Source organism: Nipponia nippon, unplaced genomic scaffold, assembly GCF_047370975.1.
Source record: "Nipponia nippon isolate SJK-2023a ecotype South Korea unplaced genomic scaffold, ASM4737097v1 scaffold_6, whole genome shotgun sequence".
NCBI lineage: Eukaryota > Metazoa > Chordata > Aves > Pelecaniformes > Threskiornithidae > Nipponia > Nipponia nippon.
Genome location: NW_028262380.1, coordinates 82,883,984 through 82,907,575, shown reverse-complemented (window position 1 = coordinate 82,907,575; position 23,592 = coordinate 82,883,984). Strand labels below are relative to the sequence as shown.

The following is a 23,592-nucleotide window of genomic DNA, read 5'->3' as shown; positions in this document are numbered from 1 at the left end:
TCTTGTTCTTTGCCCGACTACCCTGTACATCCAGAACTAAAACATTTCAACACTCTCTGCAGATACGTATGCTTGAAGCTTTAATGTATATCTGCACACAAGCACGTTTAACATTCATGTTTAATATATGCTGAGTTACTTTGCCATGATATAAGTAGGTCAAAGTCATTTGCAAAAACAAAAAAGCATTTGGTTTTATATTAAAATTGGACTGGTTTTCAAGGTGCTGCAAGTCTGATCAGCTGGGGTTTTTTTGCTGTACCGTATTCTGGGGGATGAACAAGTCAGCACCTAGAACAACATTCAGGGGAAAAAAAACCAAAAAAACCACAAAAACCCACCATGCTTTCTGAGATGGTCTAAAACCAGTTGTGCACTTGGTCTCTACTATAAGAAACTACACAACTGGACTAAAATAACATGATTAATGTTTCCTTATTAATTTAATAAGATGCATATAAGTCTGTTTATCGGCATACTCAAACATGAGAACTGTTTAACAATTCAGCACATGGGGAAAACATGAGAAAGCCAGCAGACACCCTATTTATTCTGAGACACTTGTTTAAACTTTATAGGCACATGGATGGTACAACATTAAGGATTTTAAAATACTACCCTAACATCATATGGAAGAAATGCAGAGTGTTGAGTTCTGAAACAACTTCTTTCCTCTGCTAGTCTTCAAGATGGGGAAAAAAACTCAAAAAAAAAAAAAACCCTAGAAGAACAAACTGCCAGGAGCAGCATCCCACTCATGACATAGCTCATCCATTCCTTGCAAAGAACTCTTGGCTTAAGTAAGATAATATTTGGAAACAGACAGCTGCTGCCAGCACTTTTGGAAAAAAAACCCCAACTGTCTACACATTTTAACTGCACCCAAAACACCACCACAGTCTTCTTGCTACCACCTACCGAGTTACTGAAAGAAGCTTGTATAAATGCCAGTGGCTAAAAAGCAGAAACCATCACTGGGTTCAGATGCAAATACTAAAAAGGAAACAGATGGCAATGCGTTGTCATTTATCATTCCAAATGGAGAAGTTTTTAGTTCTCTTCTTTCCAAGATTATTCTCTATCCTTCATGACTCCAGAAATTACCTTCCCGAAAGTAAAAAAACACAGTTGCACTAACATAACTTTTGATGTAACATAGCTGATTCGTTTTCTATGAAGTAAATTTCATCAAGAACCTACTTTCTGCTACATAGTCACCATTTATTCAACATCACATTATTAAAGTCTCTGGATATTTTCAACAGCCATTAAAGCTTTGAGCCTTTCTCCAGGTGTGATACGTAAGGTGCTCAGACTGCATCAGGGACAGATGAAGTACCAGCATACACATACACACCTGCATATATTTAAAATCAGCTCACCTTCCAATTGTAGCAACCTGCAGAGCACCCGGTTTAATTAAAACAAAGGTCACCTTGAAAACACCTGTGATGTCCTGGATTCAACTGCCATTTGCCTTCTATGCATTAACTAGTATTTTCATACACAAAAATAAATATCAAGAAGAATACTTTACTACAACTCAGTAAGTACTATCACATTTGTCATTTGGACCTTCAGAACTCTGTCTCAGCAAAACCACCCAGTTATAAAATGAACTCTCACGGGACAAAAAAAAAAAAAAATGCAAGCTCTAAATACATAGCTAAGGAGTAACTTTCAATACCTTGCCATTTTCCTTAGTTGCACTGTAACGCTCTTCAAAGTTTTTTATTTACTTGTTAAAAAGACTGTGTATACAACATTCTCAAGTAAATAAAAAGTTTTTCACAACTGTGAAATATAAAAGTAGAAAATATAATATATTGATGCTTCTTAGGTTTAGAATCTAGATTGTTTAAGTCCTTGGATAGAAATATTATACAAGAACTACATGAAAAGTAAAGCGTCAGCTGTACAGGAAGATTACACTGCAGCAAGCTATTCAAGACACAGACATTAAGAAGGGAATTAAGATTTTAAATTTTATCCAGATGAAAAACTCGACCGGGTACAACAACAGATTTAAGGCCTGTTACTATGTGATCCTGTCCTGCTATCATCCTACCCGCTCACAGATGGTCTTGTTCTGAACCCTGTGTGAGTTTACAGCAGAAGAATTCACTTACTGAATCTTCGTTAGTGCATGCAGTAACTCGCAGGACATTACAGAAAGAAAGATGTCAGTTGCTATTTTCGATCAACCTATACACTAGAAGCCCCAAATCATATGGGGCATCACCATGCCATCTTCTCAGTCCCATACATACCACAGGACAACCTTGGTAAAATAATTATTACAGAAGCATCTTCTTTTTGCAGAAATGGAAAAAACAGTTAGTAGCAGCAAAGAACGGAAGTAAGCACGCACTGTTCCAGAAAAACAGCTATCTGTGCCAAAACCGGCGGAATCGAATCCTCCGTTACACAGGATATACCAAATATCTAGGAAGTCAAGCGCCTCTTTTAATTGTCACCGTAGCGCTTACTAATCTTTTCATGTTTGAAAACACAAGGGAAAGACAATGCTTTCAGCATAGGCTACCTGTGACCTGGTGAAGTGAGCAAGCTTTCCGGTCAGTATTTAGGACAACTCCAGTAAAAATAAAAAGGCTGACAAGCAAGAGCTCAGCTGGAAACATCCCATCCGTACCCAGACGGGCACTCGTAGTTGCCGTGCCGCAACACCAACACAGAGGCTCAGTCCAGCCAGGACATTAAACAAAAGAGGGGGTAAGAGGGTCAGCAGACTGGTCCTCACTGCCTTACCGGGGCGCCCTGCTCACCCCAGGGATCCGGGCTTCAGCTAACCCTGGCAGACCCCTGCCTGCTGCAATGCTACGTGAGATACAGCATCACCACGCGGGTTTTGTTTATTTTTATTATTTAAATTTATTTTTCTTTTAATTTTTTTTCTAGAACAACAGTATCACACCACCTGCCTTGCTGAGGAGAGCAAGATGCAATGGGACGGGCTGTCACTATCACACGTCCCTTCATACAGACTAATTTTCTTTGGCAAAGATTAAAATACTCGACTACAAGCCACCAGCAAAGATAACCAGAGATGCAAAAAAATTAATACATATAGTAACTCCGTGCAAATCGACTACGAGGCTCTTTAAGGTACCAGGAGCAAACGTTTAACAGCCAGATTCCCGTCGGGGAGGAGGCGGGAAGGCCACATCGCAAGGTCTCCCCCATTTCAGCGCACCACTGGATCCACAACGCCAGTGCCGCAGCCCGTCCGTCCGTCCGTCCGTCCCGGTACCTCTGCCCGCTAGCACAGACCCCGCAGAGCCCCATTTTCCCGGGGAGAACCGCAACGCAGCCGGGGTGCAGGGGCGGCCGCCCCGCCGGCGACCGAGGCGGGAGGCTCTGCCCTCAGGCGCTTGGCGCCCGCTCTGCCCGCCGCGCGCTCGCGGGCTGCCAGCGCGACCGTTAAACGGCGGCGGCGCGCGGCGGCCGCCCGGCCCGCCGTGCCTCAGAACGCCCCCCGCCGCACCGGGAGGAGGAGGAAGAGGAGGGAGAATAAAGATGAAGATGCCCCGAGGGGTGCGGCGTACCTGGCGGCGCTACGAGGGGAGCTGCTGGTGCTGCTGGCGGCCCGGGGCGCCGGGCGCGAGAGGGTTCGCCAACTCCTCAGCGGCGCCAAGCCCGGGCGTAGCACGGAGGAGGAGAGGAAGGCGGCCGCCGCCGCCGCCATGGCGCTCCCGACGGACGGAAACACCGCCGCAGCCAAGCGACGAGGGGAGGAGCCAGGGTAAGTAGCGGGCCCGGGGCCGCGGCGGGGCGGGGCGCGTTGCTGAGGGCCGGGCGGAGCTGCCGGTGGCCCTGACAGGAACAGCGGGCGTGAGGGGCGCAGCGAATGCAGCGCCCGGCACTATGGAAACGGCGGCGGCAGCGCCTCCGGTGAAGGCAGCCCTGTGGGCGGGCCATCACCCGTGTGATGGCGGGGGGCCGGCAAACCGTGCCCGGGGCTGGGAAAGCCTGCGGGTTTGTGTGCTGCGAGACCTCCCCAGCCCATGCCACCCTGCCGTGCCTCGGGGGCTTGCGGCGGGAACCTCTGCAGGCGGTGGTGCAAAAGGCGGCCTTCAGCGCGTCCTTCGATTCGTGTCAACTTCTGTGCCCGCCGAAATGCGGTACGGGGAAAGCCGACAGCGAGTCAGAGCTACACCGACAAGCATCGATGCCCCCCGTAATTCTCAGCTGCAGCCTCGTGTTTTCCCGGGGAGGTCTTGTGGACTCTCTTCCGATTCACATATTAGTGCTTTCTGTCATGTTTTATGGCAGATTTTTCAGTAAAAAGTGTGGAAAAATTCCTCGGTGCAGAGGGGAAAAAGAAAACCTGAGGTCTGAAATGCCATATGCAAAGCATGCCAAAATCATAACGGCAACCTTACCTGCAGTCCTGAGCCTACTGACAGTTGGCAAATTCTTTTATGAAGCTGGCGAAAGCTTTGAAAAGATGCAACAGAGTACTGAGGCTGCAGCTTCTGCTACGGTACTGGAAAATTCTTTAATCAGTTAGGTGCTTGCGTAAGGAACGTGGCTCAGGTGCTTCCACACACAATGTGCGTACTGATTTTTAACGACTTGTCCTCCTAGAATCTTATTCTCTTCCAGTATTGTAGATACTATGTAAATCTTCCCCTCTAGGTTGCCATCTCTTATTTTACAAACCGTACTGACACCGAACTTTACACACCATCTAGCATGTATGTACCGCATTAATTATAAAGCTTTTTTAAAAAAGGACACGTGTCCAAGATTCATTGACACAGTTACATACACTTACCCCCATGATTATTTCTTGTTACTGTCCTGTTTGGAGAAAAATGAACATGTGAGGATATAGGGAGTCGTGTGAAAAATTACGGTCCTGAACAGATAGTAGATCTTTAAGATAGAACAAAGATCTTCTAATGCTTCTAATGCTAATCTATCCAGCTTCTAAAGAACTGAAGATTACGAAGGTAAATTGAATATTTAAGCTCATTTATATAAAATCTAGCCATTTCTGGAATGCTGGTTTTTTTAGGACTGTCATATCGATGGTTCCATAAAAACAGAGAGGTTCGACTACGGATAGACCGACGCTTTACGTGGTGGTGGGAAAAGGAATTGCAAGTAATCCTAAAAAAGGGAGTAGGTTACTTGAAGGAGGTGTAGATATATCTCAAAGAATAGGCGAGATATTAAAAGAAAGAAAAGCTGAAGAGGATAACAAAAAACACGATGGGGAAATGAAAAAAAATATCAGTAGTCCTAAAAATTCGTATTACAGAGAAGAGAATTCTGTTAAAAGTTTCTTTTTGTCTAGGATGAAAAAGGTTGTCCACTCTTTTTTTTTTTTTTATGCAAGGTTTGTATACTTGACTACAAAACTTTGAATTGCTGTTGTTAAAATTTTCCACAAATGGAAGGTCCACCACATATTTTTCTACCAAGTTAGTACACTAGAAAAGAGTAGTCGTATTATAAATGTTGTTGATAAAATTTGCCATGCAAATTGTAACTGAAAAATTGTTTTACTTCAAAAGTACATCGGTTACAAAATCTTTGACAAAGGTAGGCGAGCATATTCTTCCACTCAGTGATGCTGAACGCAACAACAAAAAAAAAAAGTTACCCGTTATCTTTTATGCAAACTCACCTTTTGTACCAATTGGAATCCTGCTATTCATACTCACCCCTACAGACAAATAAAAGTAGATTTTCAGTAATATGAGGATGAAACCTTTTTTCTTGACCTGAGTTACCTGCTTACGTTTTAGATCCCATTCGAGTTTGGAACTTAAATACCACAAATTTTTAAAAAAGCAAAACGCCACAACATTTTAAATTAACTTTCACACCAATCAAATTGCGCCACGCTGGCAACCTCAGGTTTGACCTTGAAGCCGTGTGTTGTAATGCACATATAAAAAAACGCTACCAGTATCAGTCGTTCACACCAAAATAATATACTGCCTTTTCGTATCATTCCTGGGGGAAAAAAATCTGAAAGCTCCCTACTGCTACAATGACAATATTTATAATTAACAGTTTACGGTGCATAGCCTACAAAAAGTGAGCACATGACTATTGCTGAAGATCTGCTGGATAGATTATAGAGAAAATCTTTTGAAAATGCTCCAATAATAAATAACAGGATGCATATGATCCACAAAAATGCACTGATGAAATCGGTACAAAGGATAAAGCTGAAAAGATGCAATTTGGTTTGCGTAACAGTTGAGGCAGAGTTAGGCATCGACAGCTGTGAGGAAGGTGGGTGTTCTTCACAGGTTGTTTCAGAGTCTGTTACACTTGGAGTATTTTTATGTGCATATGATTAAGGACTATGGTTATAATATACGGTCTTGGGCATTAACAATCCCATCCATTTAAAGTTATCTCTTAATAATTATTTGTGTGTGAAGAGGAAGTCACACGTGGTCGTTCGGTAAGAAGCATTGTTCTCTCATCGTGTGAAAACCTGTATCGGGAAATGTTGCTTGACAAAAAATTGTGTGAGCAGTTTCTTTTTATATCCTGGGAGACTGTTATGTCTTTCTGTCCACTTCTCCACTTTTTTCCTCTCTGTTTTTCCTTCCCCGTTGCTGGAAGGTGTAGACTTGTATGAGACAAAGAGGTTGAGAAGAGAATTGAACCACCTCGTATTTTGCAGTCTTAGTTTAAGGAAAAAATGAATCTTAGTTTAGGAAAAAAATAATTTGAGAAAAATTTAGTTTAAGAAAAAAACTTGTTACCCTTGGGAAGCTTTGTATTTCAAGAAAATTTAGTTGCTGGCCTTTTTTTACTTTCTAGCAGTCCTATCCCCACCCCACCCGCAGCCTCTCTTTTCGAAGGACACCAGTATTGGGGATGAACATAGTATTCGGGATTAACGTGTTACTGTCTTTTAAGAAACCCTGCTTAAGATCCCATGATCTGGCACTTTCCGCACCTGCTGCAGACTCTACTTTCTGCAGCAAGAAACTGTGTATAAAACCTGGGCCCCGGCAGCAGAATACCGGGAATTTTTGGAATGTGAGCAAAAGCGAGAGTCTCGGCTATTGCTGGAGCCGGAAGAGATACTCAAGGAAAAAGATGCGCGACCGATTTATTTAACAGATACGTATTTTTCACCTTGCTCCAACATCACTCGACTCCAGTTCGGAAGCGCTGGTTCGCAAGGGGAAAAGGCGGCAGTGCAGAACATTGCTCGGGGCCGGACGGGTTCTCCTTCGTCCGTACGTTCTGGGTCGGGTCGTGTGCGTGCATGTGTGTTACTGTGTGCCGTGACTGACTTAAGGTGCGCATCAGTAACGCGGACTGTGCCTTCACCTTGCGTTTATAGGGAAAGCCTGTGACTGTATCAGGATAACTCCAAGGCAAGCGTTTGCCTTCCCTGGTTGGCGATGCCCTATGGGAAGCTGGCCACCAGGAGGCACTCATCCCACGCGCTAGTCGCGCCTTCCACTGATCCCTCCGACTACTCGGGAAGCCAAAGGTGGTTTGAACGTCTCGACGATCCTTAGTAATGGCCTTAACTACATCTATTGCTATGTAGCCATTATTCTGAAACGTAAAATAAGAGCCTCCAGTCACTTCACTTGTTTCAATATCTTATTTTCCCTTAGGACCAGCTCCCGGATGATGGTGGCAGGGAAACAAACAGGAGCACTGATTCTGTTCACCATAGCTGTCAGCTGAAATAGAAAACACGTACTAAATTGTTCTGTAGGAAATGAAAGAGAACTAGATTCAAGACGGAAATTCACATTTAGCATCTTGAAGTGAAATATAGCTATCAAAGCACAGGCAATCTTTTAAAAACTCTTTTCCTATGCTTTTCATGCAACTATTAGGAGTCCTCAGGCTACCAGTCAACACTGTCGGTTTAGAAAAATCTTGGCTCAAATACTCAGTTTTAAGGCACGAACTGAAGAAGTAAATACCCAGCCAAGTCTGTTTTAATGAGAGTTTTTAATCTTAGTTATTTTGGCATCCCTTTCTACAGATGTCAAGGCAGTAAATGAATGCTCTCAGAGTGCTACGGTTTACGGGTAGATGCATTTTTGATTAATAACTAGCATTTCTTGTCTGGCACGGTCTGACTCTGAACTGCCTTCTTAAGCGAGCACAGTATTGGAAGCACTGATGCGAGTTAGGTAGATTGTGTCATCCTGTAACAGCGCATTGTATTTCTACATAGGTCCTAAATATTGAACGTGGTTTTTTTCTCGGCTTTCTCTAACACGATTAAAATAAATTAAGGTTTTTCTTTTCTCTGCACCCTGTGTTACTATTGCACTCTAAAGAACCTTACAGTGGAAACAATAGAAAAGTACCTTTCTTTGTGAAAAAGGAAAATCCTAGCATTTGGTGCGGGATCAAATTTGGAGCAAAGGTTCTGGTATTATTTTTAAAAAGTAAATAAAATAGGAATCATTAACCACAGACAGCAACATTTATAACGCCTTTCACAAATATTATTGGATCCTTTAAGTGCACGTTTCCATGCAGAAACAAGGAAATGATTTTGATTTGATTTTAAATGAAACAACAGTTTGTGTCGTTACAAAATCATTGGTAGACAGTAATGGCTATTACTATTATTAATAGTAACAGCTATTCCTAAATAGTAACAAGCTCCAAATTCTGTAATATATTTGCGTAAGTATGTAATATTTTCACTGTTTCATTGTTTTTCATTATTAGTCAGACAAACCAAGTAGCCTATTTGAATTGCAAGGAATGTAAAATGTGCTGTGAGTCGAAGCAGCTTCTACTCAAACTGTGTCATTTCCCAGTCGAGTTTAGATAAGTTAAATTTGTAACAGTCAGGTATATTTGCTCTGCCACAACTCTTTTTCAATACTGTGACTCGTGCTAGAACTCTGCGCAAACGAAAACGAGGTATCCAGTTGGTGTTTGAGCTCTCTGCTACGAGTACCACAGCAGGGAACGTGGATTTTCAGCCTTGGGAAGCTTCTCTTAAGCTTGATTGACATATCTTAATTGCATTTATATTCCCTTTTCGGTTATTCTAAAGTAATCATTAAGAATTATAAGCATTGCCAATACGTTTAACATGCCATTTAACCACACGCTACAAATTATGTCTGATAAAGGGATCTTCCTGTGGATCTTACGTTAAAGCTTATTCTATTACAAAAAGAAAACCACAAATGAAAAGTGTTTGTCTGATAACATACATCAGCAAAATATAAAACCAGCATTTTATGTTGCTTTTCCTTTGGTATGCAGATACAATTAGCGCTGCTACTGAAGTCAGAAGATGTCTTTATGCGATTAAAGCAAAGCACATCCACACTGAAGTTCCCAACAAACCCATGCTAGTTATCTTCGTTCTTGTCGTTTGCCAAACCGTTCTTCGGCTGTCTTTGTTTTTGATAGATCTACTCACTAGATGAGTAAAATTTTTGGTAAAACACTCCTTTGTAGACAATCCCAGAAAGTAACTTCTCTCCAGTTCAGTCACATAACTAAAAAACCTGGGAATTATATAAAGTCAGGTCACAATTCTCAATGTGGTTTTCATGTTAAAAATTCAGAAAAGATGTTGTATTGCTAGTGTTATCTATGTGAGACTCCCTAAGCTCGTGGCATTTTCTCCATTGAAAACATGTGCGTTGCCCCAAATCTTCCTGAAAATTATGTCGACTCCAAAATAGCTGTCATCTACATATTACAGTTGCTGTTCCCTTATATATCTTCACAATTTCACCATTCTTCTTTGCGGGGAATTAGAGACATAGCAGCAGTAATGTGCCACCGGTGCAAAGTTCCCAACTCCTCCTATCTGTTCGTTTGGGGTTGTTTTTTTTTTATGGCACAAAGCTTCTGCCCAATAGAGAGCTGAAATTCTCTACCTTTCCGTCGCTGACTTTTTGTTCCGTGGTTTTTCTTTCAGGCAGGGACAGATGGTTCCTACCCAAATTTTTCATCTGGGCCTGAAGAGGTGTTTCGTTCCGAGTGAACAGTGGAATGCTGGCGTTTATGGCTGAGGTGAGCAGCTGATTGAATGTTACGAGCAGAGCTGTAAAGGGCTGAAAATCACCTGGGGAGAAGCTACAAATACCGTGATGGGCTGGGCTTGGCGAAAGACAGAGGTAGGTTTGCGTGAGGTTGCTCTGAGCACTCTTCTTTTTCGAAGACACCTTTATGTGCTGATGAGGGTTGGTAAATTGGTATCCAGGGTCTAAGGGATTTGGGTGTGTCACTGTTGGAGAGCCTGTGTGCTGGCAGCTGTCTAGGATCAGCAGGAGAATTACAGAAAAAACGCTTAAATGAATCTATGAAAATGCGTAGTTGATTTTGGGTCTTGTCCCTTGGAGAGGAGGGCGTGGAGGAAAACTTACACAGAAATGTCTCAAAATGTTCGAAGTGTAGAAAGAAAAAGGGTCCATTTTACATGATGGTGTAGTAGTAAAAATCTAGTTTAATGCCCTTATGATGAGGAGTGCAGTGTTCCTGGAAAGCAGAAGATGCTGGTCAAAATGAAAGTGCAAGTGCAAGTTAGAAAAATCTGGTATGTTGAATGAATACGGTTTGACAAAGAATAAATAGGCCTTTTAAAAGCAAGCTCATGTTCATTGCATTTCTCTGAAGCTGAATTTTTTGCTTTCCCTGTAGTTTTTAAAAACTTCATTACCATAATTATATTTTCCTTGCTGTGCAAACCGGACACTTTCTGACTTTAATTTGGATTTAATTAGAGATGGAATTTAAAGGTCATATTGAATGAGGAAGAGAGGACTTGCAAGCTTGTTGAAATAAAAATAATTGCTATGGGGTGTATTCTATTTATTGTCTGCATAGTACAGAAACAGTGTCGTTCTGGAAACTGACAGGAAATCAGCACTTTATTGAAAGGTCACTCATATAACAAAAGTTACAGAAGTATATATGCAAGACATCCTAAAAACAGATGTTGGAGATATCGACAATCCATTGGAGAGAGGCATCAAATGTAGGTACGAGGTACAGCATCTTAACTGAGACTACATATTTAGTGTGGGTATCAGAAGCGAAGCCGTGCTGTTAGCAGGTAAGAGTACGAAGGAAATTCTGGGCTGAGGTGAAAAGTCAGATTTATGCTGACGCGCAAGTCAGGAATGATAAGGACAAATTTATCCTCGGGATAAATCTCTTAAGTCAGTAGGTGAGCTTTATTTATGATACCAGATGTTTCACGTAGAAAACCTGAATGCTGTTTCTTTTCTGCGCAAAGCCTTTCTGCTCAGGGCGTAAGAACCTGCTTTTTATTTAGCCTGACTGTGGAAACCCCTTGAAATACAGCGCCTTCACTGACAATGTGTTCGGCTACTTCATTCAAATACTACTGGCAAAAAAAACCCCAAACCCTGTAATAATTGTTGCTAGCTTGGCAAGTGAATTTCTGAGTGCGCTCTTTCTGTGTGGAAGAAGACAGTGAATTCGTATCCATGGAGCGAGACGCTTGGCTGTGTCTTTGCTGAAGTATAGGTGTTCCTCTATTTTTAATGCTAAATAGAGTACACTTTTCAAGAAATTTTCCTGGCTTCCCACAGAGGTTATTGCAAACGACTGACATGTTATTCAGATGGTAATAGTCATCATCTTTGAGTACTCTCGTAGAATAAGCAATTTCTAATTTCTTCGTGAAAGCATTCCGCTTCCTGTTCATCGAGTTTATTACAATGCGGCGCAAAGGCTATTATGCTAATCGCTCGAAGCTGGAACTTTGCACGGAAACCCTCTTTCCGGTTCCGCTTTTTACACCAAGACAAACAGTTGCAAGGGTTACATCCAGTTTTAAGTTGCAACTACAGGCTTAAAGTGACTGTGTACATTTGACTATCTATAGGCACTTATCTGAAGCTCTTAGGGTACTGTCAAGCTTAGCTTTCTTCACGCTTAGTATTTTGCAAATTTCAAAGAACCGATGACAAAAAGTCCTAAGTCCCTCCCGTGAGGACTTTAAAAAAATGAGAGGCTTTTGATGTGTCTTGTTTTACTAGCATTTCTTGTTGGGCAATATACTTCCATGCTGGAAATTGGGTGGGAGGCAAAAATCCAGAGTTGCACAAGAAGATATTTCCATTGCTGTTTTAGTAGATTAACTTGCATCTGAAGAAAAACATATGACATGGAGCGGGAGGGAAGAATTGTGCAGTCTTCACTGATCCGCAGTTTTCAAAAATAACATAAAAGATAAGCATCTGTTCCCGGCGGTAAATTAAGTCTTTCGGCTCTTGAGGGCAACTGGTTGTTGTCCGTCTTTTAGTCCCAGTGCTTGGTGTGCACCGGCAAATGAAAGTGAAAATTCTGCCTTGGACCCTTGGGATTTTGCAAATATCTGCTGCTGTGGTCAAGTGAAGCCAGATGTAGCTCTCTCTGGAATCCATGCTATTCCCGGGACGGACGTGTTGCAACAGAACTATGTGCTGACAGTGGTTTCTGAGAGACACCATCCCCTGGAGGAAAACTGTCGTGTGTGCAGATGCACTGAAGTCCCTTGAGTGGTGGCCAGTGCAGGCAGGACCTTCTCAAGGTTGTGGAGAGGAAGCAGTAATTTCAGGTCACCTGTAAATGGCAGGAAGGGAAGAACACGTTTCATACTATCTATCCGTGGGTGTGTTTTGGCACTGCCAAGGTCGGGGACAGAGGTTGCTTACCTACAGCAATTCCCTAGTGCTGGTGAAGGAGACGGTTTTCCGTACACCTTAGTTTGCTCTGTCCTGGTTCATCAAAATGCAGGGTGCTTTGTCATTGCAGCGCAGTAAGGCACCGCCTATCCACGTGCGTGTTTTCCACAGGACAGATGAGGAAGGTAAGGGATAAATCCAACCTCTCCTAATAGTGGTAGACTGCAGAGTGAAGTACACGTGGTCTTCGTAAGAGCAGCTGTCCCGGATGAGACTGAAGATCCATCTAGCCCAGCTTTCTGTCCCGGACGGTAGCCAAAAACGTACTTGTAGGAAAGAAGACAGGAACAGACTCGGGATGTGGCAGTGTTTCCCAGAATTGCTCCTGTACTGCCAATGATTTGTGTTTCATGGGCTGCCTGAGCGAGGCAGCGGTCTTGGGATTTTTTTGCCCTATGTCTGCACGTTATCCATAGGAAATTCTTGTAAGCTCCTAATATTGACAACATCCTTTGCTATGACTTAGTTACAAGTTATGTGATTAACCGTCTTCCTCTGGTGTCCAGTCCGTTCGCTGCAGTCAGGCAGTTGACTATGTCTGTGCAATCCTGAAGCGTTAACACACAAGAGATTAAATGTGGGTCGCTTGGTATAGTGGCTTTTCAGTATAAATATCTTCACGTAGCATTGCTCTAAATAGGATGCACTTCCTTCTCCGGTCTCTTAGGAGTGTCCCAATGCTCTCTTAGGAGAGCCTTATTTGTAACTCTAACCTAAAGTGCTGGATTTTGGGCCTTTCTGCCCCTCACGCGATAAACCAAGAGGACATTCATCCCTCTGGCATGCCCTGTGGAGCCCCTATCATAGCGTATCCATGCGGAAAAACTTCTCTGTATTACACCCCAAATACTTTCAAGCAAACCAGTCAAGGGCAAACCAAATGAGAAATAAGTAAATAGCAAGATACGCGAAGAATAGGAGCATATATTTCATTTCGTAATTGTTTCTGTATGGCTGTATTTGTCAGGAACTTTCCTTAATGCTCATCCAGTCCCGATTTTCTCTCTGAAGTAGGTTCAAAATGCAGAGGGCCTGTTAAACTTTCAAGAGGGTTTGTCACTTCAGCCAGGCTTTGAAGTGACATGCCTGAATGTTAGCTCTCGCGTGATTCTTACGACTTTGGAAAGAACTGATGGGTGCTCAGCTCTTTGGAAAACATTGGTGTTATTCATAGGACCCGATTTTGTACTCTAGGACTGTACCTCCATCCTCACCTCGGTGTCGTAGGTGCAGCTGGAGCAGAAAGGGTAATAAAGCTGTAGTTCTGAATATATACTGTCATGCTTTTATTTAAAGAATGATTTCCTAATCAATGGCAGCCTGTAATCTGACAATGTTATTTATTATTAGATGCCATTCAATAGGCAGCTGATCCTGAAATATGGGAACTGTACGTTGCTATTCACTTAACTACTGCCTGTGTACGAAGAAAGATTTGTGGGATGATGCATAAAACTTATGCCAGGATACTTTGTCGCTGCTACAAACTTAGGAAGTATGAATGTCAAGGATAAAGATGGTTGTTGAGGCAAAAGCTGGGAACATAAGTCGTGTTAGCGTATTCTGTTTTCTAAGTTTGAGTCTCGGTGTGAGGTGGAAAATAGAATTTTGGATTTTTTTTTTTTTTTATTACAAGGAATATCGACAAATTATTTGACCGTATTTGGATGTAAGCAGTTATGTGAATCTTTTATTTTGCTGCACGTGGTTACTGGCTTGTGTGAGTGGGAATAAACCATGAAACACAGCGGGGAATTTGCTGTGGAGACTGGCTGAGCTCCTTAAAGACTGTCCTGCCATACGGGGAAAGAGTTATCTTTACTATTAAGGTCAACCATGTGATTTGGTGCCATTTGTGGGCTTAAACACAAAGTGCTCGGCTTTGCAGAATTGAGGCCCGTCGACACTACGAAATATAAGCTGGAATGGTAAATTTGGGGCAAGGTTGCATGTTGGGGTCGATTAACTAAGCTCAGTGGAATTCATATTCATCAAGGCTAATAAGTTTGCATAAAAAATAATGAACAGGCACATTGACATGGGCGTGCGTTGTCTGTGTGGTTTAAAAATATCACTTGTGGAGAGAACTGTTTATAACATGAGATATTTATTTTAAATCCCTTCTGAGAATGAATTAGAAACATTCTGAAATTACTGACCACAGTCTGACCATAGTGGGTATTTCCAAAAAACACAGGTATCGATCACCTAAACCATATTCAGCTCCAGCCAGCTGTGCTATAACTGGGTGCACTTTTCTTAACGTTCGAAAACTTGTTTGTTTTTTTATTCGTGACTTTGACCCTGAACATCTGTGTTCTCCGTTCAGTGCGTGCGTCTGATACGGGTTTAAACCGTTAACATGCAACAGCAAACTTGGGCTTATTTAGAATAGCTACCCTACAAGCTAGTTAGATAAGAATTCGCCATTCGATTTTATTTCTAATTTCCTGACAGATTGCAGAAAAAAAATGTTCAGGTCACACTGATTAAGCTGTTTAAGAATATCAATAACAGTTGACCTCTGTCCCTAGACACTCATGAAGGTGGCTCCAGCCGTGTCATTGCCTGGGGGGTTAGATGGCATATCCGTGTTAGCCAGGGGGGCAACAGCATTGCCGTGCCTGTTCTCGTTCCTACCTCAGCCTTCCTTCCAACCTGTGCCGGCGTTCTGGGTCTCAAAGAGCAGCTGAGAATGTCATCGCCCAATAGCTCTGCCAGCAGACGGTATGGTAGCTCTTTTAATCTACTTCAGGTTACGCTACCAGTATTATTTTAAATCACCTTTAAATCACCTTAAATCGGTTTTTTGGTAGTGGCACAGCTTTGAGGAATGGGCTGTCGAAGCTACTTGCAAAATCCTTTCGTTTTCCTTTTGAGAAGGCAAGGGCAGACACAACTGCACCGCGAGTCAGTTCTAGCAGGATAATTATGGGGGGCATAAGCTCTAACATGCAGACAAGCTTTTAACTAGAGGGCTTCCAGTAAGTGAGATAGATGTGCTGGCAGAAAAAAAAATGCTCCTTGCGGATCTGTGTTCTTTGCTGCGGCTTGCTCCGGTGAACCCTTCATCAAAGCTGCAACTTTCCCTGACGATGCAGGGTTCCTTGTCTTAAATAGTTCCCAGTATAAAATAAGCTGTCTTGGGAGAAAGAATGCTTTTTAAAAAATCTGCTTTCACGTTACAATTTGGGTTGCACGATGACTTAACATTTTTTTACCGTTCTGAGTATAGATAAAACTTAATGTTTGCTGTTATGGGGAAAAAGTCTTTTCCCCTTCCTTACATGGTTAAAACCTTAAGATTTTTTATGCCACTCTTTTATCTATGTTTTAGCAGTATGAAGGAAATCAATCTGAATTGCAGCTGCTTCAGCTGACCTGCATGTCAGGCAAAGGGTTTTAGGCAGCTGTAAAGATAAGACTAATATTGGTGTGATTTATTCTGCTCTACATGAACTTAGCCAGACAGGAAACACATTCTTAATGTCTGAAACCACAAGATATTTACAACATGATGTTTTTTTCCTGAATTTGAAGCATACGTGCTGTGTCAGTACAGCAGGCTTGTGCATCGTTACGTCACGTCCCCAGTCTTGTTCCTGGCCCTGTCTTTAGTGCACGGGGTGCCCTGGTCCCCTCTGCGAGGGAATAAAAAAATTGGTTTCATTTATTGTTTGTACTTGAGTTCTAAAAATGTATTTCTAGGTTTTAATTTCCCTGTAGGTGCTCAGGCATAAGATGATAACTATTTCTCTAAGCTGTTAGCCATTATGTAGAATTTTAATTGATCTGGCCCTCTTTGAAGGGTACCCTTCGAGAGGATTATCTAAAGCTTCAGGCAGCAGCACCCTCAAATGCTGAGCCAACCTAAGATTTTGATGGTGCAGTTAGTAAATCTCCGTAAGTGCCAAAAAGATGCTAAACTTTCATGTCCACATCTAATAGTCCTGTAAAAACATTACTTTTTTGAAAGTGACGCTTTGCTTGTCTGAACAGGGAAACGTGAAGCCAAACTAGAATGATATGACTGTAATATTAATAATTGTACCGGTGTTACAAGAGATGTGAACGCTGGCCTTTTCTCACTTGCAAAGTGGTAAGGATGAGCTGGAACAAGTCATTCGTATTTCAGAATAAATGCCCTCGGCAAGTTTTACCACCAAATACTACTCATATCTTAAATTCATAACCTATGAACTCTCTTAGCCACATAGATTCTACTGGCTTCCAGTCAGACTTAGACATTTACATGCTTCAATCATTTGGCATTTACTCTAGGAAACGTTTCAGGATATTTGGAACCTTTTATCTCAAATCGCAATTATTTTTCATCTTCGTTTCCTCGATCCAGCTCCTCGCTAAGCTGTTTTTTTCCTAAGTAGGTTTTTAAGGTGTGCCACCTCTGATATTGTTCATTTCAATCCTTCTCATTTTTCATCTAACCACAGCATTATGGGGTGGGTGTGGGTGTGTGTGTGTGTGTGTGTGTGTACTTGTACTTTCAGATAAAACAGCTCATCTGTCACTGAAAAGATGTGACTAAAACATTCTGTACATAAAAATCTTCCAGAATGAGCATGGGGGCAATTTAATCTGAAAAATAATTTGTCTAAGAGCACTCCCACAGAAAAGTAGAATTTAAGGAAAGATGACAGTCAAGCTTGATCACAATGTGCTACCCAGTTCCTGCCCAGTCGTGAGTTTAAGGTATATAATGCCTTCCTACCATTGCGATATGCTATTATTCATGTGCCATGGAAGGAAAATGTTGCTAATAGTTAAGAGATGATGACTAGTAAATAGGGTGTGTCTTTGGAAAAACCCTGAAATGAAAAATTGCTATTGCACAGAAGTAGAGAGAACTGGTATTTTCCATAGTTCAGTAAGCTATTCATAGTAAATACTAATGAGTTAATCCACAGGACAAGTACTTCGATACATGGCAGTCACGAGGCGAAAGCATCTGCAGGCTACGTTCACCCGTGGTGTAATTCTACCGGCGGCAGTGGAGCGACTTCTAGGTCGAACGTTTCTGTTTAATATATGTAATATATTCTGTAAATATGAAGTTGGAGACTATTTTCTAATGATGCCGGTGTAACGTGTGGCTGCGATATGTAATATGTCAGGTGGGGCGGGACAGAAAGTCATTGGAAAGGTAGACAAATAATTCAGATCATGGGAAAAATCCCATGGGAGTTAAGGAACCTCAAATTGCAATCTTTGCCATAGCACACCTACTGAAGAGCAGCTCTAGGGGAGTCTTTCTCGTTAGCACCAGACACCCACCCTTTAACTACCCAACTTTCCTTCACAGGGGTTGAAAACAGGCTGGTAATGTAGAAAAGATTGTTCAAACAGCAGAGGCCCATTGCTATTTTTGTACGGAAAAGAGCGCTAAGCTACCGTTGTGGCGCAAAACGAAAAGGGCGAGACTTTGCTATAGTGCAACCCAGAGGCAGTCCTTCTGCTAGAAAAGCTTGCGTGTCAAACAGAATAAGAATAAATGAGAACATGAGTTTCCTCTTCCATTTAAGCTGAATGAATTGGTAAAGAGCACATGTAAGAGCACATGTTTGCCTCTAAAATTTTCTGATCGTATTACCACGATGTTCTATTTTGTTGACAAGAGAAGATTTCTGCGTCTGTAGGAAAGATTCCTGAATGTGGTAATTTGCTGATTTAAAGAACCGGGAGGACGATCCTTCAGTGGTGTATGGCTTTAGAAGGGAGGAGACCTTGGTCACAGCTCTGGGATATTTATGGCTTCAGTTTCCCCGTCGTTAAGCTGCGGGTGATAATAGATCATTACCTCCTGTAGAGCGGAGACTCGGTTCCTCACTGAAGAAGGCTCTCAAGTTAAGAAAAGTATTTTTTTGCTCTCATACAGCCACATGGAACTCCGTCATCGTCCTAATGTGACAGAGTGACACGTGGCCTTGCAGTACACGGTGGTTCGAGAGTTTTTCTTGAAGTGCATCCTGAGCTTTCTGTCAAAAAAATACAAAACTCTACCGGACAGTTAAATAACCTAGGTATTTTCACGATGTAAGGAAATAGAAAAGTGGCATGGTGAAGGCTTTGTGGTCCGTATGTTATTTCTCCCACATAAAGTAGCTGGTCTAATAAAGGTATTAATTATCATTACAAATAAGTCTAATAAAGGTATTACCGTTACCAAGAAATCTTGTCTCGCTGACCAACGGACATTTGCTCCCTTGCGGCTTAGAATGAAGCACTGGGCAGAAGTGGCCGTTTCAAACCCCAAGTGCTGGTACTCAAAATATCAAAATGGCTAAAAAAAATTTACATTTCTTTTCTGATTTTGACTCCGCGTATGATTGAAGAATTACACACGTATTCACCGTTTTCATTCAATACTGAAAGTAGAGCGTTTTTATTTAGCGTGCGACAAGCCTCACAGGTGAGTTTTTATGAATATACTATTTTCCTTGCAGTGAACCAGTATTTCCCACACCATGTCCAACATCTGGCATCAGAATGGCACATTTCCTTCTGACATACGATAACACGGGTAATAATTTAGAGTGCCAAAACTAATGCTGTAATGAGTCAGGCCAGCGCAGACAGGAGCAGGAAGATTCCACACCCTCTAAGGAATCTTTACTATTTCATTGTTTACCAGATTTCCTTTTTGTTTCCTCATCCTTCTTTCTCTTCCGTTTCGTCTGGACTTGTCCAGCTCCTTTCCCCTTTGGATCAGTTTTTCTCATTCATCTCCTCTTCAGCTCTTCTAAGAAACTATTCATATCGGCCCCTTCTGTGGAACCTGTATTAGCTGAGCTGGGAAGTAACATGTAGCTGGGAAGTAGAGCACCCTAGAATTAGAGGCCTCACGTGAAGCCTGTGGAAGGAGGTAAGAGAAGGCTACAAATTAACTTTGTTGAGGTTTTGATCTAAAGACTTACGCAAGGGCTTTTAATGCAGAGTTATTGGTGCTTCCATTCTCATTTCAGAATGCTGACTCGATTCCCTCACAGATGATAACTCACAAACTTTGCGGTGACCACACTAAGCGTTTTGAATGCAGACGTCTTCTAGTGACCACTTCTGTTTTTCATGGAACAATTTCTCATGTAATTCTCTGAGAAAGACTCCAAAAGCACGTTTCAGCTGGTCCGGCCTGAATGTGATCTCACCCTGGTGCTATGCGCTCGTTGGCACGCTCCCGCAGCGGCGCTTGGTGTGGTGGCCAGTCTTACATAAACTTGGCATTAGGAACGAGAAGAAGAACGTTGGGACAAGGAGTGCAGAACTCAGACTCTGCGGCTACCTTCCCATGAAAAAGGGTGGCAGTACACGAACGAGGCTATCTTTCAGGCTCCTAAATAGCCCCGTTGGCAGTGTGGTGTAATGTGCGTTTTCACGTTGGCACCATTTAGTGTCCGTGCGAGCAAGCGTGCGAGGAGCTGTGGCTAATTGTTTTCATTCACCACACCGATTTACTCAACACCAATATTATGTCATAACTTGGCCTTGGGTTTTGGTGGTTTCAGCTCAGTGACAACATTACTACATTCCTCAGAACGTGCGGATGGAAAAGATGCACTGAGATGGTGACTGTCTGAACGAGGACAATTTGTTTCATATTTGTCATTGGCTTTTTATAACCCTGGATCAAGAAAATGCTTCACGAGAGGTTAAAATTGTGCAGACACTCGTGTCAAGATGGGCAAAGCTTCCCAGGAAAGACTGACTATAGCAGTGCTATACCATGTTGGAATTCATAACGATGAGCAATTTTTTATTGCAATTGCCAATTGATGACTTTGGGAAATCACAGTGATGAAGAATTCTCTTTATTTTATTTGAAAATTCTCGTTTGCTGTTATTGAAAAAAACAAACAATCCAAAACAAAACAAAATACGACCAGACACCGTGTTCTGCTTGAAAAGATTTGTCCTTAGGAAAGATTTTTATTTCCTCCCCACCCAAGATGGAGAAGAATGTTTTTAAATGTCAGTGAAAATATTGCATACAGAGACAAAACTATTTTTTCAAATCACTTCAAAATTGACTAAAAAGAGAGAAAAGTCTACCTGGGATGCTTTTAACACCTGAACTTTTTTTGTGTTTAAAGGGGCTGACCTCTAATTAGGTGTCTCCTCTCTTTTGCTACTGCAAGCTCAGTATAACTGCCCGGGGAAAGCCCTCTTCGCTGATGCCTAGGAACAGAGGACAAAGCAACAGGCCATCAAGTGCTGAGTCCTCATTCACCGATAAATTAACACTGATAAATGCACATATTAATCAGATAAATCATATTAAATTGCGTGGTGGTTCCAGGAACAAGGAAACCCAATTCAAATCAGTGCAAGAAGTTTCTGAAAGCCTATGTTTTCTGCAGTTTACTGGACGTGATTAATTCAAGCAGAATTTATGCATCAGTTCTAACACGGTTCTGATAAGCAGAAATGGTGTAATATTATTTCAAGACGATAGTTACTCTTCCTCGTCACGCTGTGAAGTTTCTAAATCATCCTTCCACAGTGGAAATTATAGTTGCCTTTTTTTCTTGCTGACATTGCTATTCCTGTGGCCAATCTAGGATGTGAAATCAGCAGCGTGAGGATCGGAAGATTGACTCAGCATATTTTGTGAAACAAACTGCTCTGTTTTATTGCCTCCTTCGTTTCATTTGGTGTATAGGGGAGATTTCTCCAGCTGCTCGCAAAACGCAAGCCCACAGAGGCCTTATTTTGTATCGTGGAGACGCCATGACTTTTCAGGGCCTTAGGACAAAAGAGCAGAACAACAGCTGCGTCACGTCTCAGTACAGGTTCATCTGGAACAGTATCTTGACACTCGGAGCGACCAATAATGCTTGTGAAAGCGTACGCAAGACGCATAAAGATACTTTACACTATTACTTTTCCTCTGTATTTTTCCAGATGCCAGGAATTTCAAGTTCAGGAGCGTCTTGAGCCAAAGACAGCATCTTTGTGTTGAACAGGCCTTACGGGATTTTCCCTCATTAATTTCTCTACTCACTGCCTGAACCCCTGGAAGCATTTAATATCCACCGACAGGTGTAGCAAAGAATCCCACAGCTTAAGGATTTTGTTGTAAGAAGAATACATTCCTTTAGTTTCTGCTGAACGTGCCGCCTGCCACCTTCCTTTTTGGCCCTGTTTTTGTTTTAGATTCGAAGCGGTGATCGATCATTCCTTGTTCTTAAGCGTGCCATTTACGGCATTACAGAATTTTCTCATGTTCCCTCTGTCATCTCTTTTCCAGGCTAAAAAGACCCATTCTGCTTACTTGTTTCTTACCCTATAACTCTTCTTATCTTTGCTGTTTTCCTCTGAACATTAATCTTGTTCTACTGTACAGATGTCCTTCCCCCTCCCATAGTTACCCCGATAACCTTCCATGTCCTTTGAAACTTGGATACTTCAAAACTGTTCGGGTGCTTCGGCTTGTGTGTTTTCTCATGTGTAATACCATACCTGCGTGATGATAAAAGGGCCATCGGTACTGCCTCTGCTGAAATCCACTCTTAAGTTGGGACAACCGTCTATGGTGCAATTAAACTGCCACCCAAGTCACCGTAACAATCCGTGGTTTTGAAATGAGGTATCACTGGTTCATGGTAAGATCAATATTTTACCTGAAAGGTTATTATTATTTACGTTTGAGAAAGATTAGCTTGAATCAAAGAAGACAACAACTATGTAAGTGATTAGGAGACTGAAGTATTTATATTCTGCAAAGAGATAAAGGGTTTACGCTGTCAAAGAAGAACTGTAGGGGCTTTTTACAGAGACATTATTGGGGAAGGAAGAAAAGACCTATTTATGCAGGGTGGCTGCAGTGCAAAAACATCGAGAGAGTTGAATTAATTCTGGGCAAAAGTAGATTGGAAGTTAGAAGAACTTTTGAAGTATTTCAGGAGTAATGTTCCTGCAAGAATTTTTGCAATGGCAGATGTGAGGGCAGGAAGCTTTTAAGATGATGCCCCACCGAGGGGCAGTGACGTTTGGCTAGCAGGGGCATTTTTGTTTCCTAGAGGCTCGGAAGGAGATTCATTTGCTGTTTCTCTGCACCGTATTTGTGTTGTATTAATCCTCTGTATCAGTGCAGTCACTGGCTGTTTGCAGAGACAAAAGCTGGAATCCGAGATGACAGAAATTTTGGGTTTAGCATAGAGAGGAAAACTGCGTTTGTCAGACATTTTTCATTATCAGCTCCTACTGTAATGCGCATATGCGCTCCCGGTACCAACTTGGTAGGAGTGTGCTCTTGGCAAACTAGACGGATCAAAAAAGCTACCTTATTTCACTTAAAACTGAAGGAAAGCTTCTTTTAATCCAAACACTGATAAAAAGATCAACAGTTTTGTTTCTAATTCATTGACCAAATCAACATCTTTTTCAATATATTTGGAAGAAAAGTCTTCTTGCAGACAATACTTACTTTTTCAGTTATCTGTAAGTGTAAGGTCTTAATGGCAAATCTGGTTTGGTTTGTTCTTTCATTTATTAAGTAGTCAGGTAGTCCTTAAGTAGCCTCTCATGCTACGCAGCTGAGACATCATCTCTCAAATGTGTTTGGAGACCTGCAGTGTTAGTATTCAGTGATGATGTCGTCATCTCTTGCATACATAAGAACCAAAAATGCGCCTGCGTTCAGATGGGGAACGGGCGCTTTTAATTTTGAAAACACCGTAGTATTCAAGTGTATTATTTCAAGGGAGAAGGCAATGTATTTTAGGAAAAGCATCATGACTGAAAATAAATTTAAAATCTAGTTTATTTTCTTGTAAAAAGAGACACAGCAATTCAGAATATTACCTACAGTCTTGTTGTACTTCTTGTAAATTTTTATTTACTTTTCAGCCCCTGGTGCACTATGAATAAACCCTAA

General features: G+C 41.9%; 1 protein-coding gene across 13 annotated transcripts in view; it reads right to left on the bottom strand.

Annotated features, from left to right (window-relative positions):
- The window catches only part of LOC104015875 (methylenetetrahydrofolate dehydrogenase (NADP+ dependent) 2 like), a 73,891-nt gene extending 70,042 nt beyond the window's left edge, over positions 1 to 3,849 (bottom strand). For 5 of the 13 annotated variants that reach the window (XR_015699686.1, XR_015699685.1, XM_087736578.1 and 2 more), the window contains exon 1: positions 3,567 to 3,847. Coding sequence is in view for 10 of the 13 variants with exons in the window: in XM_087736578.1 (XP_087592704.1) it covers positions 3,567 to 3,706 (140 nt within the window). In the remaining 3 variants the exon portion in view is untranslated. Of the gene's footprint in view, positions 1 to 3,566 lie in introns of all 13 variants that reach the window. The other 8 variants (XM_087736587.1, XM_087736588.1, XM_087736586.1 and 5 more) reach the window with 4 other exon arrangements.
- Positions 3,850 to 23,592: the final 19,743 nt, after the last annotated feature.